The 14,839-nt window shown below is 52.1% G+C and overlaps 3 protein-coding genes and 1 pseudogene across 6 annotated transcripts in view; 3 read left to right on the top strand and 1 right to left on the bottom strand.

The window, feature by feature from the left end:
* Positions 1-1,799, bottom strand: part of LOC116241265 (osteoclast-associated immunoglobulin-like receptor) — a 51,282-nt gene extending 49,483 nt beyond the window's left edge. The window contains exons 1-6 of one of the 2 annotated variants that reach the window (XM_090127766.1): positions 1,583-1,799; positions 1,474-1,509; positions 1,078-1,356; positions 686-997; positions 427-567; positions 289-326 (exon numbers count right to left, since the gene is read on the bottom strand). In XM_090127766.1, the coding sequence (XP_089983892.1) occupies positions 289-326; positions 427-567; positions 686-997; positions 1,078-1,356; positions 1,474-1,509; positions 1,583-1,604 (828 nt within the window). In that variant the 5' untranslated portion in view covers positions 1,605-1,799. The remainder of the gene's footprint in view (positions 1-288; positions 327-426; positions 568-685; positions 998-1,077; positions 1,357-1,473; positions 1,510-1,582) is intronic. The other variant, XM_090127764.1, reaches the window with a different exon arrangement.
* The window catches only part of LOC116241142 (T-cell-interacting, activating receptor on myeloid cells protein 1-like), an 82,876-nt pseudogene that overhangs the window by 52,549 nt on the left and 15,488 nt on the right, over positions 1-14,839 (top strand).
* On the top strand, positions 6,962-9,351 carry LOC149914135 (T-cell-interacting, activating receptor on myeloid cells protein 1-like). Its single transcript, XM_090127870.1, has 5 exons — positions 6,962-6,996; positions 7,070-7,105; positions 7,221-7,499; positions 7,581-7,892; positions 8,014-9,351. Exons 1-5 carry the CDS (start codon positions 6,966-6,968, stop codon positions 8,163-8,165), a joined length of 810 nt encoding a protein of 269 aa, XP_089983996.1. The 5' UTR covers positions 6,962-6,965; the 3' UTR covers positions 8,166-9,351.
* On the top strand, positions 10,753-13,058 carry LOC116241617 (T-cell-interacting, activating receptor on myeloid cells protein 1-like). Of its 3 annotated transcripts, XM_090127790.1 has the most exons (7): positions 10,761-10,953; positions 11,027-11,062; positions 11,180-11,464; positions 11,546-11,857; positions 11,974-12,114; positions 12,233-12,267; positions 12,718-13,058. In XM_090127790.1, the coding sequence occupies exons 1-7, from the start codon at positions 10,923-10,925 to the stop codon at positions 12,853-12,855; spliced, it is 978 nt and encodes a 325-aa protein (XP_089983916.1). In that variant the 5' UTR covers positions 10,761-10,922; the 3' UTR covers positions 12,856-13,058. The 3 variants fall into 3 exon arrangements, with proteins under 3 accessions (XP_089983917.1, XP_089983915.1, XP_089983916.1); XM_090127791.1 differs by lacking the exon at positions 11,974-12,114 and having other exon boundaries at positions 10,753-10,953; XM_090127789.1 differs by having other exon boundaries at positions 10,756-10,953; positions 11,180-11,857.

Below are 14,839 nucleotides of genomic sequence, written 5' to 3'. Positions count from 1 at the left end.
GTTTGGGGTTCTTCCTACACAGCGTGAAAGTGGCTCATGGGGTCTGAGGGGTATTTAAGTTTTGGAGGGGCCAGGGGGATCTGAGGGCTCAGATTTGGGTGTCTCCACAATGCGGATTTGGAGTTCCTCATGGTCTGGGTTTGGCGGCTGTCCTTAACATTAAGGCAAACCATATGAGGCTGTGGATCCCCTGGGATCCCCATGGACAGGGTTTGGGGCTGTGAATGGGATCAGGACTTGTTCCAAGGGTCAGGCCGGAGTTTGGGGTTCCCTGACCTGGACACTTACCTGGAATTCCATGTCCTCAGGCCTTTCTGCAGGGGTGCCTGCATCAAAACAAGGAGGAGAATGGGATGGGGCTATGGGGGTAAGTGGAGACTTTGAGAGGATCAACTGAGAAATAAAGACGTTTAAACCCTTCCCCACCAGGGCACTCATCTCTCCGTATCCGACGTCTGCAGGCACCGAGGAGGAAGAAGACAACAAGGATGAGGATGAAGACAAAGGCAGCAGTGCAGCCCCCAGCCACTGCCACCACCAGGTTCCCATGGGAACTGTCTGCAGCACCTGTGGGATCCGGGTGTTTGGGTTATCACATCCTCAACCATAGCCTCTATAGGGACAAGAGGTGACACAGCCACTCATGGGGTGGCGCCAGGGGTACTCAAATGGGGTTGAGACCCACCTGGGGATGCAGATGTGGGTGTCACCTCCAGAGTCACATTACTCCCAAGGGGTGAGGACAGAAAGGGGTAAGCCCAGGGGCGGTAGGAGCACCTATAGGTGCCACTGTCAGCTGGGGTCACCCCAAAGATGGTGAAGGTGGCTGTGCCCACCACATCGAGGTCCTGTTGTTGGATGGGGGCTGAGCAGCCATCCTTGTGCAGGAGGAAGGCGGCCCCATAGGCCTTGTTCCAGCACTGGATGGTGACATTGGTCCCTGTCCCCACACATTCCTCAGGGCTCAGGGAAATGCTGGGTGGGGGGAAACTGCGATCTGCATGAGGGAAGGGACTGCAGTGGGACACGGTCCTGTTGGGAGCAAGCAGAACCATCTGCTGTCCCCAGTGCCCTCACCTGTCAGCACCAGCTCCACAGGATCACTCTTCTCTGATTCCACTGCTGACGAAGGCACTCGGTACTGACACCGATATGTACCTGCGTGCTCCCGATTTGTTCTGAAGAAGGTGAACTCTGCAGTGTCCTGCACCTTGTACTTGTAATTGCGGTATGTCTGATGTCCTTCCTTGTACAGCCAGACCCGTGCAGCCAGCTGGGGCAGGCGGCACCTTAGGGAGACAGTGTCGCCCAGGGACACCCCCTGGCTGGGTTGCAGCGACAGGGTGGGTTGGGGCACTAGGACAGGGGACAGCAGTCAGCCTTGTCCCTGCACACCTTCCTCTGCCCCTCTCATGGCACCCTGCCCATTCTCCTCTCTGCTGGCCCCATTCTCCCCCTGTTCCCCATACTTACGCTGCAGTGTCCTGCTTGCTGCCACCAGCCACCAACCTGCAAGGGACACGGTCCTGGTTCCACACAGAGCCACCAACCCCCTTGGCACCACGTCCCCATTGTCACTCACCCAGGATGACGGCCACCACCATTGGTGCCACACGGCAGGAACAGATTGGGGTCAGCGAGACTGCAGTGGGATCAGGGAGTGGGGTTGAGCTGCTGCCAGTTCCCCTTTTGGGACTGGATGATGTGATGTCACCTCCTGATGTGGCAATCACTACCAAAACGGGAAGTGGCACTGTGGGGTCCCCAGCAGTGTGGCTCACATGGAGCGGTGCAAGTAGTCCCCACTGGTTTGTCCTCTGCAGTTTGACATGTCTTGGATGTCACACACTGTCCCAAAAGTTCTGCTAGCACACTGCCCTGCACTTTGTCCCCCATTGGATGCCAAACACAGCACATGTGGCTCCAATGGGGTGTCCCACATCGGATGTCACATGCAGTCCCCAACACGTCCAGCCAGCTGTCACCACGCACTTTGGGTACCACACTGTGTTCCCACTGTGCTTTCTTCTGCCATCCCCACTAGGGACAGCAGCAGGGACCTTGGGGACACAGTGACACCACACAGACATGGGGCACACTATGAGGACACACACGTGTATGGGGCACACATGTGGTGCTGAAATTGGTCACATGTTATGGACACGTGTGCAGTGATGGCACGCGTGTAGTGCCAACATGGGAACTGCATGCTAAGGGCACAGATGTGCATTGTTGTGTGCACGTTTTGGTGTACATTTATAATGTCACACATTAAGGCTGTGAGATAGGGTTAGGTCAGTAGGGTTAGGGCTAGAGATAGAGGTTAGGGTTAGGGTTAATGTCTGAGTGAGGGTTAGGGATAGAGTTAGAGTTAGGGTGACATTTAGGGTGAGCATTAAGGTTAGATCATTAGGGTTAGAGTGAGTATTCAGGTGAGGGTTTGGGTTAGGGATAGGGTTAGGATTAGGGAACATGCTGAATTAGGGTTAGGTTCAGGGTAAGGGAAGGGTGAGTGTAGGGTTAGGATTAGGGTTATGGTTAGGGTTAGGGTAGGATTAGTTTTAGGGTAGGGATAGGGTTGGAGAAGGGTTAGGGTTATGAGTAGGGTTAGGGTAGGGTTAGAATCGTGTAGGATTGTGGTAGTGTTAGGGTTAGGGTTAGTGTTACTGTCAGGGTAGGATTATGTTTAGTGTTAGGGTTATGGTTACGGTTAATGTTAGGGTTAGGGTTGTGGTAGGGTCAGGGTTAACTTTAGGCTTAGGCTTAGTGTTAATGTAAGGGCAGGGCTAAGTTTAGGGTTAGGGTTATGGTTGGGGTTACAGTTGCGGTTATGATTACAGTGTTTGGTTTAGGGTTAGGGTTAGAGTTTGTGTTACTGTAGACATAGGGGTTGGTTTAGCCTTAGGATTAGTTTTAGGTTTACGGTTATGCTTATGGTTAGTGTTAGATTTCAGGTTAGGTTTAGGTTTAGGATTACAGTAATGGTAGGGTTAGGTTTAGGCTTGGGGTCATGGTTATGGTTATGATTAGTGTTAGGGTTAGAGTTAGGGTTATGGGTTGGGGTAGGGCTATGGTTGTGGTAGGGTTAGGATTAGGTTTAGGGTTAGGGTTAGGGTTAGGGTTAGAGTCAGGTTTAGTCTTAAGGTTAGAGTTAGTGTTACTGCAAAGGTAGGTTTAGGTTTAGGCTTAGAATTAGAATTAGGATAAGAGTTATGGTTATGGTTATGGTTATGGTTAGGGTTAGATTTCTGTTTAGGTTTAGAGTTAGTGTTTGGGTTAGTGTTAGGGTTTATGGTTTATGGTTAGCTTAGGGTTAGGGTTTGGTTTAGGGTTAGGGTTAGGGTTACTGTAAGGTTAGGGTTAAGTTTAGGTTGGGCTTAGGATTAGGCTTCAGGTTATGTTTATGGATAGTGTGAAGGTTAGGGTTATGGGTTGGGGTAGGGTTATGGTTGTGGTAGGGTTAGGGTTAAGGTTACTATTATGGTTGTGGTTATGTTTACAGATAGTTTTAGGGTTAGTATTAGGGTTAGAGTTAGTGTTACCGTAAAGGTAGGTTTAGGCTTAGGATTAGTGTTAAGGTAAGTGGTAAGGGTTATGGTTACATTTAGTGTTAGGGTTGGATTTAGGTTTAGAGTTAGTGTTAGTGTAAAGGTGGGTTAGGATTAGGTTTAGGATTAGTGTTACAATAAAGGTTATGGTTATGGTTAGGGTTAGCATAAGTATTAGCGTAGGGTTTGAGTTAGAGTAGGGTTATGGTTTGGTCATGGGTTAGGGTTAGGGTTAGGGTTAGGGTTATGGTTAGGGTTAGGGTTAGGGTTAGGGTTAGGGCTAGGGTTAGGGTTAGGGTTAGGTTTAGGTTAGGGTTAGGGTTAGGTTTGGGTTAGGGTTAGGGTTAAGCTTACGACACCAGGTTGGCTGATAGAGTTGATCTGCCTGAGGGTAGCGAGGCCCTACAGAGGTGTCTGGACAGGCTGGATTACTGGGCTGAAGCCAGGGGGATGAGGTTCAACAAGACCAAATGCCGGGTCCTGCACTTTGGCCACAACAACCCCAGGCAATGCTACAGGCTTGGGGCGGAGTGGCTGGAGGACTGCCTTGAGGAAATGGACCTGGGGGTATCGACTGATGCTCAGCTGAACACGAGCCAGCAGTGTGCCCAGGTGGCCAAGAAGGCCAATGGCATCCTGGCTTGCATCAGAAACCGTGTTGGCAGCAGGAACAGGGAAGTGATTGCTCCCTGTACTCAGCTCTGGTGAGGCCGCACCTCAAGTACAGTGTCCAGTTTTGGGCCCCTCGCTGCAAGAAAGACACTGAGGCCCTGAAGCAGGTTCAAAGAGGGGCAACAAAGCTGGTGAGGAGTCTGGAGCACAGGCCTGATGAGGAGTGGCTGAAGGAGCTGGGAGCGTTCAGTCTGGAGAAGAGGAGGCTCAGGGCAGTCCTTATTGCTCTCTATAACTACCTGAAGGGAGGTTGTAGTGAGGTGGGGGTCGGCCTCTTCTCTCATGTAGCTGGTGACAGAAGTAGAGGGAATGGCTTCAAGCTGCACCAGGGGAGATTTACGCTGGACATCAGGAAATACTGCTTCTCTGAAAGAGGGGTCAGGCAGTGGAATGGGCTGCCCAGGGAGGTGGTGGAGTCACCGACCCTGGAGGTGTTCAAAGAACGTTTGGATTTCGTGTTGAGGGACATGGTTTAGTGAGTACTAGTGGTGACAGGTGGATGGTTGGACTGGATAATCTCTAAGGTTTTTTCCAACCCTGCTGATTCTGTGATTCTGTGAATCTGTTACTGTAGAGCTAGGGTTAGGTTTAGCCTAAGGATTGGTGTTAAGGTTAGGGTTATGGTTATGGTTAGTGTTAGGTTTAGCCTTAGGATTAGTGTTAGGGTTAGGGCTATGGGTTGGGGTAGGGCTATGGTTGTGGTAGTGTTAGGGTTAGGGTTATGGCTATGGTTATGATTAGTGTAAGGGTGAGATTTATGGGTTAGATTCAGTGTTACAGGAAGGGTAGGTTTAGGTTTAGGCTTAGGATTAGTGTTAGGGTTAGGGCTAGGTTTGGTGTTCATGTAAGAGTTAGGGTTAGGTTTATGGTTAGTGTAAGGGTTAGGGTTAGGATTAGCGTAGGGTTAGGGATGGTGTTAGCTATACTTAGGGTTAGAGTTAGGGTTAGAAATAGGTTTAGGTTTAGTGTTTGGTCATCAGTGTTCAGGTTAGGGATCATTAAAGACCCATGGATGTGGTCAGTGAGGTCACATGGATGTGATCAATGTGGTCAGTGCAGAACTGTGAGTTAATGTTGTCCCCAAAGTCCAGTAGTGTTGGGGTCAGTACAGACCAGTGGATCTGACCCAACATTGCTTTATCCCCAGTGACGCCAATTCCTTCAGTGTCCCCCATGTCTGCAATGCCCTCAATATCCAGCAATGCCTCCAGTGTCCCCAGTATCCCCAGTACCCTCAATGCTCCCAGTGCCGCCAGTACTCCCACTGTCCTGACAGCTGGCAGTAACTTCAGGGCCGCCAGCACTTCATGGAAATCCTTCAGCACACGGACCCTCTCTCCAGGGAAGGTGGCTGTTCCCACATCAGAGGACATCTGGAGCCTCAAAGCAGAGTCCCAACATCCCTCAGACTTCAGGAGGTGCCCTGTACCCTTTAGGGCTGATCACAGATGCCATAACAAGGCTGAAATGCTAATTAAAACTACTTCAGCAGCCATGTGTTTGTCTGTTAGCTCCTGACACAGGTCTCAGTCGTGTTGCACTCGGAGGGCTGGCAGCGTGGGAGCAGGACAGTCCTCTGTGGAGGGAATCCAAAAATGTTCTCCTTTTGGGTGTATGTGAAGACCTGGGGAAAAGTGTCAGTGAGGGGAAGAAGGTTGGTTCATTCTGCCATTGTTGATGACCATCCAATGTAGCTGAGCCCTTTGTGTCACCGCTGGCCTTGGCCATTCAGAAGTGATCACCTCCTGGCTCTGTTCAGCTCAGCAGACTCGGCTCTCTCAGGCTTTTCTGTCTCCCACATCAGAAGAACTTTGATTTCCAGTCTAACAACTCACTGGTTACAAAAAGGGTTTTACTTCTCACTTTCCAAAGGCTTCAACAGAATTCTGACTTCAAGGTTCCTTACAACAGAATATATCTATCCAATAACTTATAGAAAGTCCATAACTTCATTCCCTGAGATCCCCCACCAATTGTTCCTCTTCCTCTTTGCTTTGTGGTTTGCACTGCAGCCACTGCCAGGAAGCCTGATTGCATTTTACTGCTCTTCTGTTTCTCTTTTTATTTATATTCCTCTTCTGCTTCCTCCCCATTGTTGCACACTTTGTAGGCAATCTCTGTGAGTTGTCATAGAGGCGTGAAACCCCATCAGCTTTCTGCAGATCCTTTTAGATATCAGAGGCCAACAGTCCAATGAATAGCATGTGAAACACTTTATTTCTCTTCCTGTCCAGCATCCTAACCAGCTGAGTTCAGGTGAGCTCTTTGTCACACGTCTGTGTGATGTCAGTGTGTCCCCAAAGGTGCCTGCTGCTGCCCCCGGTGGGGATGGCAGGGGAAAGCCCAGTGGGAGCACAGTGTGGTACCCAGAGTGTGTGAAAGGTGACAGATGGCTGGTGGTGTTGGGGACTGCATGTGACATCCCATGTGGGACACCGCATTGGAGCCATGTGTGCTGTGTTTGGCATCCCCTTGGAGGACACCACGCACTGGCAGCGCTTTGCAGGCAGCGTGTGACAGCTGAGAGGTGACAGCCTGTGTGGGACACCCCAACAGGGACTGCAATTGCAGCTGCATGCATGGCAGCCTGTGGCGGATCCCCAAAGACACCACGGCCTGGGGAAAATTGCAACATCAGGAGGTGATATCATGTCACTTCTTGTCCCCATGAGAAACTGAAATGCAGCTCTCCAGCCACTCCCTGTCTCCACTGCAGTCTGGCCATCTCCAAGCTGCTCCTGCCTCATGGCAACAATGATGATGGCACTCATCCTGGGTGAGTGACAATGGGGACGTGGTGCCTCGGGGGTTGGAGGCTCTGTGTGAGACCAAGACCGTGTCCCTTGCAGGTTGGTGGCTGGTGGCAGTGAGCAGGGCACAGCATTGTGAGTATGGGGATGGGGGGAATGGGGAGAGAGGGAGGGGAGCGTGGTCAGGGGGCCATCAGAGGGGCAGAGGAGGGTGTGCATGGACAAGGCTGACTGCTGTCCACTGTCCTAGTGCCCCGACCCTCCCTGTTGCTGCACCCCAGCCAGGGGGTGTCCCTGGGGGACAATGTCACCCTGCGGTGCCACCTCCCCCAGCCGGCTACACGAGTTCAGCTCTATAGGGAAGGACCTTGGAGATTCGTAAAGCACATGGACATGGTACAGGATGTGGCTGAGTTCACCTTGTTCAGTGTAAAGAAAGAAGATGCAGTGAAATATCTGTGTCAGTACTGGGTGTTGGAGCCACTGTGGACACCGGAGAAGAGTGACGCCGTGGAGCTGGTGGTGACAGGTGAGGCCACTGGGGACAGTGATTGGCCCTGAGCTGACCCAACAGGGCCATGTCCCATTGCTGTCTCCCCATTCAATACAGATCCCAAATTCCCCCCACCAATTATTTCCGTGAGCTCTGGGAGAAACATAGGGACAGGGACCAATGTCACCATCTGGTGCAGCAACCAGGAGAACAGGGGCACCATCTTCCTGCACAAGGATGGGCACTCAGACCCTATCCAGCTCCAGGACCCTGATGATGGGGGCACGGCCACCTTCACCCTCTTTGGGGTGACACAAGCTGACTCGGGCACCTATAGGTGCTCCTGCCGCATTGGAGGCTTCTACCTTCTTTCCTCACCCCTTGGGGACAGCGTGACACTGGAGGTGGCACCTGCACCTGAACTCCCAGGTAGGTCTGGGGCCCCATTTAGGTGTCCCTTGTGCTTCTCATTTCTGGCAGTTTCTCTGCATCCCGTCATCATGGAGGTGATGTCCGGGGATGGGGACATGCACACTGCTGGACCCCACAGGTGATGTGAGGAGGTCCCATGGGAACCTGGTGATGGCAGTGGTGAGGGGCTGCGCTGCTGCCCTCGTCTTTGGCCTGGGCCTCTACTTTGTCCTTGACGCCCACAGCCTCTGGAGACAAAGAGATGACAGCCCTGGTTGGAAAGACAGCTGAATCACTTTGACATTCAATACAGCACCTTTAGATCACACCCAATTGTTTTCCGCTTCCTCTCTGATAGCATATATACCCTCCAATCTCCCTCCCATTCTTTTCAATCTCTACACCTCCCTCCAGCTGTGTCCTTCCTCATCTTCTATCCTGTACACATGGATCAATCCCCTTAACTTTCCCCTGCCTCCACTTCCATGCACTATTGATCCCCCTCGTGCTCTTTGGTGTTCTCCATAACCCCCATTCCAGTCCCATCCCAATTTTGATGCAGGTGCCCCACCCCCAAGAGGGCTGAGTCCATTGAGTTCCAGAACAATATCTAAGTCAGGGAAACCCTAAAACCAACCTGACCCTGGAGAACACCCATACCCTACCTGGAACCCCAAGCCCTGTCCATGGGGATCCCAAGGGACTTCCAGCTTCTTATGGCTTACTCTGTATTTATGTGCATCCCCAAATCCAGCCCATGGGATACTCAAAATATAGATCACAGGAATTCCAGATGTAATCCCCCAGCCACTCTGGTGCTCTTCCAGCCCTACACACACCCAGATCCTTTAGAATCCCCCGGAATTGAGAATATAGCACCTGCGTAGACCGCAGCCAGCACAAAGCCCCAGGGAATCCCCAAACCTCTTTCACAGCACTCGGATCCCACGGGCATCCCCAAGCCATAGTGGAACCCACAGATGACATGCATAGTTACCCCCTGTATCTCGCCTATTGAGTCCCCAGATCTACGTCTCCGCACACCCCCTAGTCCTTAACACCCACAGAACTCATGGGCACACTCAAACCATAAGGAAACACCCCAAAAACATCATCGGATCCCTGAAACTAAGCAATTCCAGGCTCCCAAAGCCATGTCCCCTGTTACCCAATCATAGCCACCAGAATCCCAAATGCCCCCAGCCTAAAATCCCCAAATCCTCACCACTGTACCCCATACACTTCCCAATGACACCACATACCTAAATGCTCACTTCTAACCCCACAATCCTTCCTTGTACTCCTCAAATCTCTTAACACCCCCTGGGACTGCAAGTCCTTCCCAAGTTGGAGCATTGGTCAGAGAGTGGTGGGCAGTTGGGTTGAGCATCTCTGATTTAGTAAGCATAAAAATGTTATTACCATTACTGGTAATTCTCAATTTCTCAATTATTTCTCTACTCCTCATCAGTTTGAGTAAACAGATTTTGTCTCAACCATTGTGTTTTGTCTTTTTTTGTCTGATTCTATTGGCAAAACACAAAGAGAAAGGTCAATGCTGGAAGGGCTGTGTGTTGCTGAGCAGCTGTCGGGCGACAGCATCACAATCCTCCTGGTGGCCAACGTGGGGCCCGAAGGGTGGAGATCCCGACAGCTGTGAGCAGAGCGTGTTCCAACACAACTGCTCTCAGCGGTACAGCAGCCTCAGAGCTGCTGCTCACAGCGCTCAGCTGTTCCTTCACTCGGTGCCATCCATCACAGCTCTCAGGGCTGTTCCCTTCACTGCGCTGGCGCTGCTTCTCGCCTCTGAGGGCTGCCCTGCAATTCTGGATGCTTCTGCCCGTTTGTCTGCAGCGTGTGCTCGTGTGACAGCGGCCATGGATGCCATGTGCTCCTTGTGCTCAGCAGTGCCATCACTCTGGCACTGCAGGACCCTCACCGCGGGAACTCCTCACACGGGCACTCTCTGCTCCACAGAATTACCATCAAACAACAACATGCATTTGCTGACATTTTCGGTGTGCTTGCTACCTCTCCAACACTTGCCATAACAAGGCTCTTGCCAGAACAACAGAGGCTGCAAAGCACCAGATGCTGTGAGATAACCGCACAGCCTTTGTGTGTCCACCAATGGCACTGCTTCACCGCAAGAACATTTCTGGCACAAACACATTTCTGACAAACGTGTCACTGTGAACTCAGTTCTTCACAACCTTGTGATGCTGCAGCTGCCAGCCAGCAGAGACTAAGGGATGCCCAGAGAAGCTGCATTTTGTGCTGTCTCCTTTTTGCCAGTTGGAGACTTCATCCATTGGATGAGCACTCCCATCCCCCCTTCTGCTCCGGCACTTAAACTCCTCAAAACGGACCATGATTGCTTTTCTCCATCTCTCTCTCTTACATTCTTTCTGTCCTACTCTCCATTTTCTCTCTTTTCTTTCTTTTTCTCTCTCTTGCTCATTTTCCTCCCTGTCATCTTTTACTCTTCTTCTGCAGCAGCCAGAACCTACATTTCCCTGGAAGTAGCAGATCAGGCAGTAACACCAGTGTCCAAGGATCCTTGATCCGTATCACTCAATAATTGTTCCTAGGAAGTCCCCTAATTTTGTTGCAGGGCAGCTGATTGGTTGCTGCTGGAAAGTTCAATAAATGCTCTTCTGTTGCTCCTCTGAGTCACTGTCTGACCCTGCTGCCCTGGAGACCCCAGGAAAGCACGGACTGCACTCTTGGAGAACTGTGCAGAGAGTCCCCCCATCCCTTGGGGGACAACATTCCAGGGCACACACTCACAGCCCTTTGGGGTCAGTGTGTGACACCCCAGAGTTGACAGTGTGTGTGGGGCACCTCAAGAGGCAGAGTGTGCAGTGAACACTTCTCCACTTGTCCCACTACAAAAAGACACCACAGCATCACCACTGTTAAGGGCTCACATTGCCACATCAGGAGGTGACATCACATCATCCTGTGCCCTGGGGGAAACTGAAAGTAACTCTCTGGCCACTCCCTGTCTCTGCTGCAGTCTTACGGTCCCCAAGCTGCTCCTGCCTCATGGCACCAACTGTACTGGCCCTCATCCTGGGTGAGTGACAATGGGGATGTGGTGCCACGGGGGTTGGTGGCCCAGTGTGGGACCAGGAAAGTGTTCCTTGCAGGTTGGTGGCTGGTGGCAGGAAGCAGAGCACAGGAACGTGAGTATGGAGACAGGGGGAGAATGGGGCCAGAGGGAGGGGAGCGTGGTCAGAGGACCATGAGAGGGGCAGAGGAGGGTGTGCAGGGACAAGGCTGACTGCTGTCCCCTGTCCTAGTGCCCAGACCCTCCCTGTCACTGCACCCCAGCCAGGGGGTGTCCCTGGGGGACAATGTCACCCTGCGCTGCCACCTGCCCCAGCCGGCTGCACGAGTTGAGCTCTACAAGGAAGGGATTTCGGGACTTAGAAAGCAAGCACACATGGACATGGTACAGGACATGGCTGAGTTCCCCTTGATTAGTGTAAAGAGAAAAGATGCAGTGAGATATCAGTGCCAGTACTGGGTGCTGGAGTCACCAGGGACATTGGAGAAGAGTGAACCCGTGGAGCTGGTGGTGACAGGTGAGGGCACTGGGGAAAGCAGATGGCCCTGGGCTGTTCCCTCAGAGCTGTGTTCCATCCCTGTCTCCTCTCTGCACTCAGATCCCAACTATCCCCCAGCCAGCATTTCCATGATCCCCAAGGAACGTGTGGAGACGGGGACCAATGTCACCATCCAGTGCAGCAACAAGGAGTATGGGGGCACCATCTTCCTGCACAAGGATGGGCACTCAGCCCCTCTCCAGCACCAAAAACCCAACGGTGAGGGCACAGCCACCTTCACCCTCTTTGCAGTGACCCCAGCTGACTCTGGCACCTATAGGTGCTCCTACCGCATTGGGAGCTTTTACCGTCTGTCCTCATGCCTCGGTGATAATGTGACCCTGGAAGTGAATAACAGATTTGAACACCCAGGTAGGTCTGAGCATGGGAGCTCTGCTTCTCAGCTCTGGGTGACCCTGTCTCTGCATCCCACCTCCATTGAGAAAGGAGCTGGGTACAGGGACAGCTCAAACACTTTGACCCCACAGGTGACAATAGGGGTCCCAGCTTGAACCTGGTGGCAGTGGTGGCAAGGAGTTGTGCTGCTGTGATTGTCATCATCCTCATCCTCATAGTCTCATTCCTCCTTGCTGCCCAGAGAAGACGAATACAGAGAGATGAGAGCTCTGGTGGGGAGGGGTTAAATGGCTTTGATCCCCCATAAATCCACTATAAATCCCCACTGGTGTTGATTGGTGCCCCCGTAACCCCCCCCCCCCCCCCCCTCCCCTTCTATTTATGACTCAGGTGCCACCAGAAGCCCCGAGGCCGTGCAGTTCCAGGTCAGTGTCTGGGTCAGGGGACCCCTAACCCCAATCTGCCCCATTACCCCTGCCCCAGACCTCACCTGGGAAACCCAAACCCTTCCTGTGGGGACTGCAAAGAACCCCCTGCATTTTATGGCTCCCCATGACATTGTGTGCACCCTCCAATCCAGTCCATGAGGGCCTCCAAATCTCCACCAAGGGGATGCCCCGAATCCCAAAATGGAGCCCCCTAGGATGCTCCAAGCCTTCAACACCCTCAAACTACATGGGCAACCCCAAAACATAGTGGGACACCCAAACACCACCCACAGGGAACCCCAATGTCACACCCACAGCTTCCCAAAATCTACACCACCCCAGACTTCGTACCCCACCTCTCGCACAGCCCCCACACATCACACAATGCCACCATCCCCTCAGGCTTGTTGGGATCCCATGCTCACACTGCTGTCCCTGTGTCCCCAGGTGTCCCCCGCTGACAGCCAGGCTCTGACCTACGCCGAGCTGCAAGTTCTGACCCCCAGCACCCACCCCCCCGGCTCTTCTACAACCCCTGACTCCCCCATTATCTACGCCGAGGTGGGCACTGGGGGACCCCGCTGATGCCCCCACCTGTGGACACAAAGACGTGGATGTTGTGTGCACACATCAAGTGTGCACAGTGCTGGTGTGCTCTGTGTGCTCACCATCACCTGTGAATTGCATCCATGTACCTGTGCGTGTGAACTCGTGGCTGTGGATTAAACGTGTGTGCACCATCCCACGTGCACAACAGGTGTCCAAACACACGTGTGGGACACACTGAACTCTGTGCCTCTGTGTGTGTCTGTGTGATGCTGTGTGTGTGCACCAACAGCTGGACACAGTGCTGCTCATGTGTGTCCTTAGCATGTGCTCCCTGCGTCAGCACTCACCAGTCAACGACCAATGATAAATGCAGGACAGAATGGGAGGCCGGGGATTTTGGAGGGATCTTTAGGGGATGTATCGGACATCTGTAGGAGATGGAAGTGGAAGAAGTGGTCATTTTTGGTATCTTCAGAGGAGGAATAGATTAGGACAGATGAAGATGACTCAGAGGAATAGTGGTGGTGATTTGGATCGAATTGGAGAGGATCTGGAGGTCTCAAAGTGTGTTAAAATATTTGCAGGGATAAAGAAGTACTCTGAGGTAAGAGATGTGCATTGAGGGATTTGTTGTGAGTGGGAAGCATTTGGGATGCACCAGTGGGAAATGGGAACCATTAGATTTGGGGAGACAATTATGTCTGTGGTTAGAAGAGGACATCAGGGAGTCCCAGGCAGGGAATTTGAGGTCTGTCCCCTTCCACACACCCCAAAAATGAGGCCCCTGGGGAGGCCCATCAACACGGTAATTCATTGCTCACTGTGGTGTAGGTAACGGGGGGTTGGTTGGCTGTGGGGGAACTGGGAGTCTGGGAGCACGGGATGGCAGCTGGCATCTGGATGTCAGATCCTCGCTGTCCTTGGGGGCACCTGGAGAAACAGGTGGAGAGTGGGATGCTACCATGGGGGTGCCCAAGATGGGTGGGCTGAGTTTGTGCCTCTGGTGTAGGTATGAGTGGGATGTAACTATGAGGGTGAGACTGGAGTTCTGGGGGTCTTAGATTTGAGGTCTGCATGGGGGGATATTTGTAAGTCCAGCTAGGGTTTAGGGGTCCCCATATGGTCCTGAGGTGTTTGGAGACTTGGGGAACACAGAAGCATTGTTTTGGGGTCCCCACAAGACATCGGGCTTCCCTGTGAGTGCATTTAGAGCCCCTCTACTCAAATTGTGAGTGCCTACATGGTATGGGGGGACAGTTAAGACTTGGAGGTCTTCTGTGGGTCTGGGGACTAAGGTTTGTGGGCTAAGGGGTCCACACATTGTAGATTTTTCATTTGCATGGGTGATGTAAGCTCCTGATTTGGCACATCTGTGGTGCACATCTGTGTTAGGACAAGTGGACAGGTGTTCACTGCACTCTGAGCCTGTTGAGGTGCCCCACACACGCTGTCAACACTGGGGTGTCACACACTGACCCCAAAGGGCTGTGAGTCTGTTCCCTGGCATGCTGTCCCCCAAGGGATGCCAGGCTCTCTGCACAGTTCTCCAAGAGTGCAGTCCGTGCTTTCCTGGGGTCTCCAGGGCAACAGTCAGACAGTGACTCAGAGGAGCAACAGAAGACCATTTATTGAACTTTCCAGCAGCAACCAATCAGCTGCCCTGCAACAAAATTAGGGGAATTCCAAGTAAAAATTATGGAGCGATACGGATAAAGGATAATTGGACAGTGGTGTTATTGCCTGATTTGCTTGTTACAGAGAAATCCACATTTAGGCTGCAGCAGAAGAGAAAAAGATGACAGGGAAGATAATGAGGAAGAGAGAGAAAAAGAAAGAAAAGAGAGAAAATGGAGAGTAGGACAGAAAGAATGTAAGAGAGGGAGATGGAGGGAGAAAAACAGTCATGGTCCATTGAGAGGAGATGCAGTGCTGGAGCAGAAGGGGGGATGGGAGTGCTCATCCAATGGATGAAATCTCCAACTGGCAAAAAGGAGACAGCACAAAATGCAGCTTCTCTGGG

This window comes from Phasianus colchicus, chromosome 31 (genome assembly GCF_987193195.1).
Source record: "Phasianus colchicus chromosome 31, bPhaCol1.hap1.1, whole genome shotgun sequence".
Lineage (NCBI taxonomy): Eukaryota > Metazoa > Chordata > Aves > Galliformes > Phasianidae > Phasianus > Phasianus colchicus.
This window is presented reverse-complemented; position numbering and strand designations above follow the sequence as displayed.

Excerpts from the sequence above, each read along its gene's own strand:
- LOC149914135 (XM_090127870.1), top strand. The coding sequence starts at position 6,966 with ATGGCAACAATGATGATGGCACTCATCCTGG. Across the intron at positions 7,106-7,220 it reads AGTGAGCAGGGCACAGCATT|TGCCCCGACCCTCCCTGTTG; the intron begins GTGAGTATGGGG and ends CCACTGTCCTAG. Across the intron at positions 7,893-8,013 it reads ACCTGCACCTGAACTCCCAG|GTGATGTGAGGAGGTCCCAT; the intron begins GTAGGTCTGGGG and ends TGGACCCCACAG.
- LOC116241617 (XM_090127789.1), top strand. The coding sequence starts at position 10,923 with ATGGCACCAACTGTACTGGCCCTCATCCTGG. Across the intron at positions 10,954-11,026 it reads TGTACTGGCCCTCATCCTGG|GTTGGTGGCTGGTGGCAGGA; the intron begins GTGAGTGACAAT and ends TGTTCCTTGCAG. Across the intron at positions 12,115-12,232 it reads ACAGAGAGATGAGAGCTCTG|GTGCCACCAGAAGCCCCGAG; the intron begins GTGGGGAGGGGT and ends TTTATGACTCAG.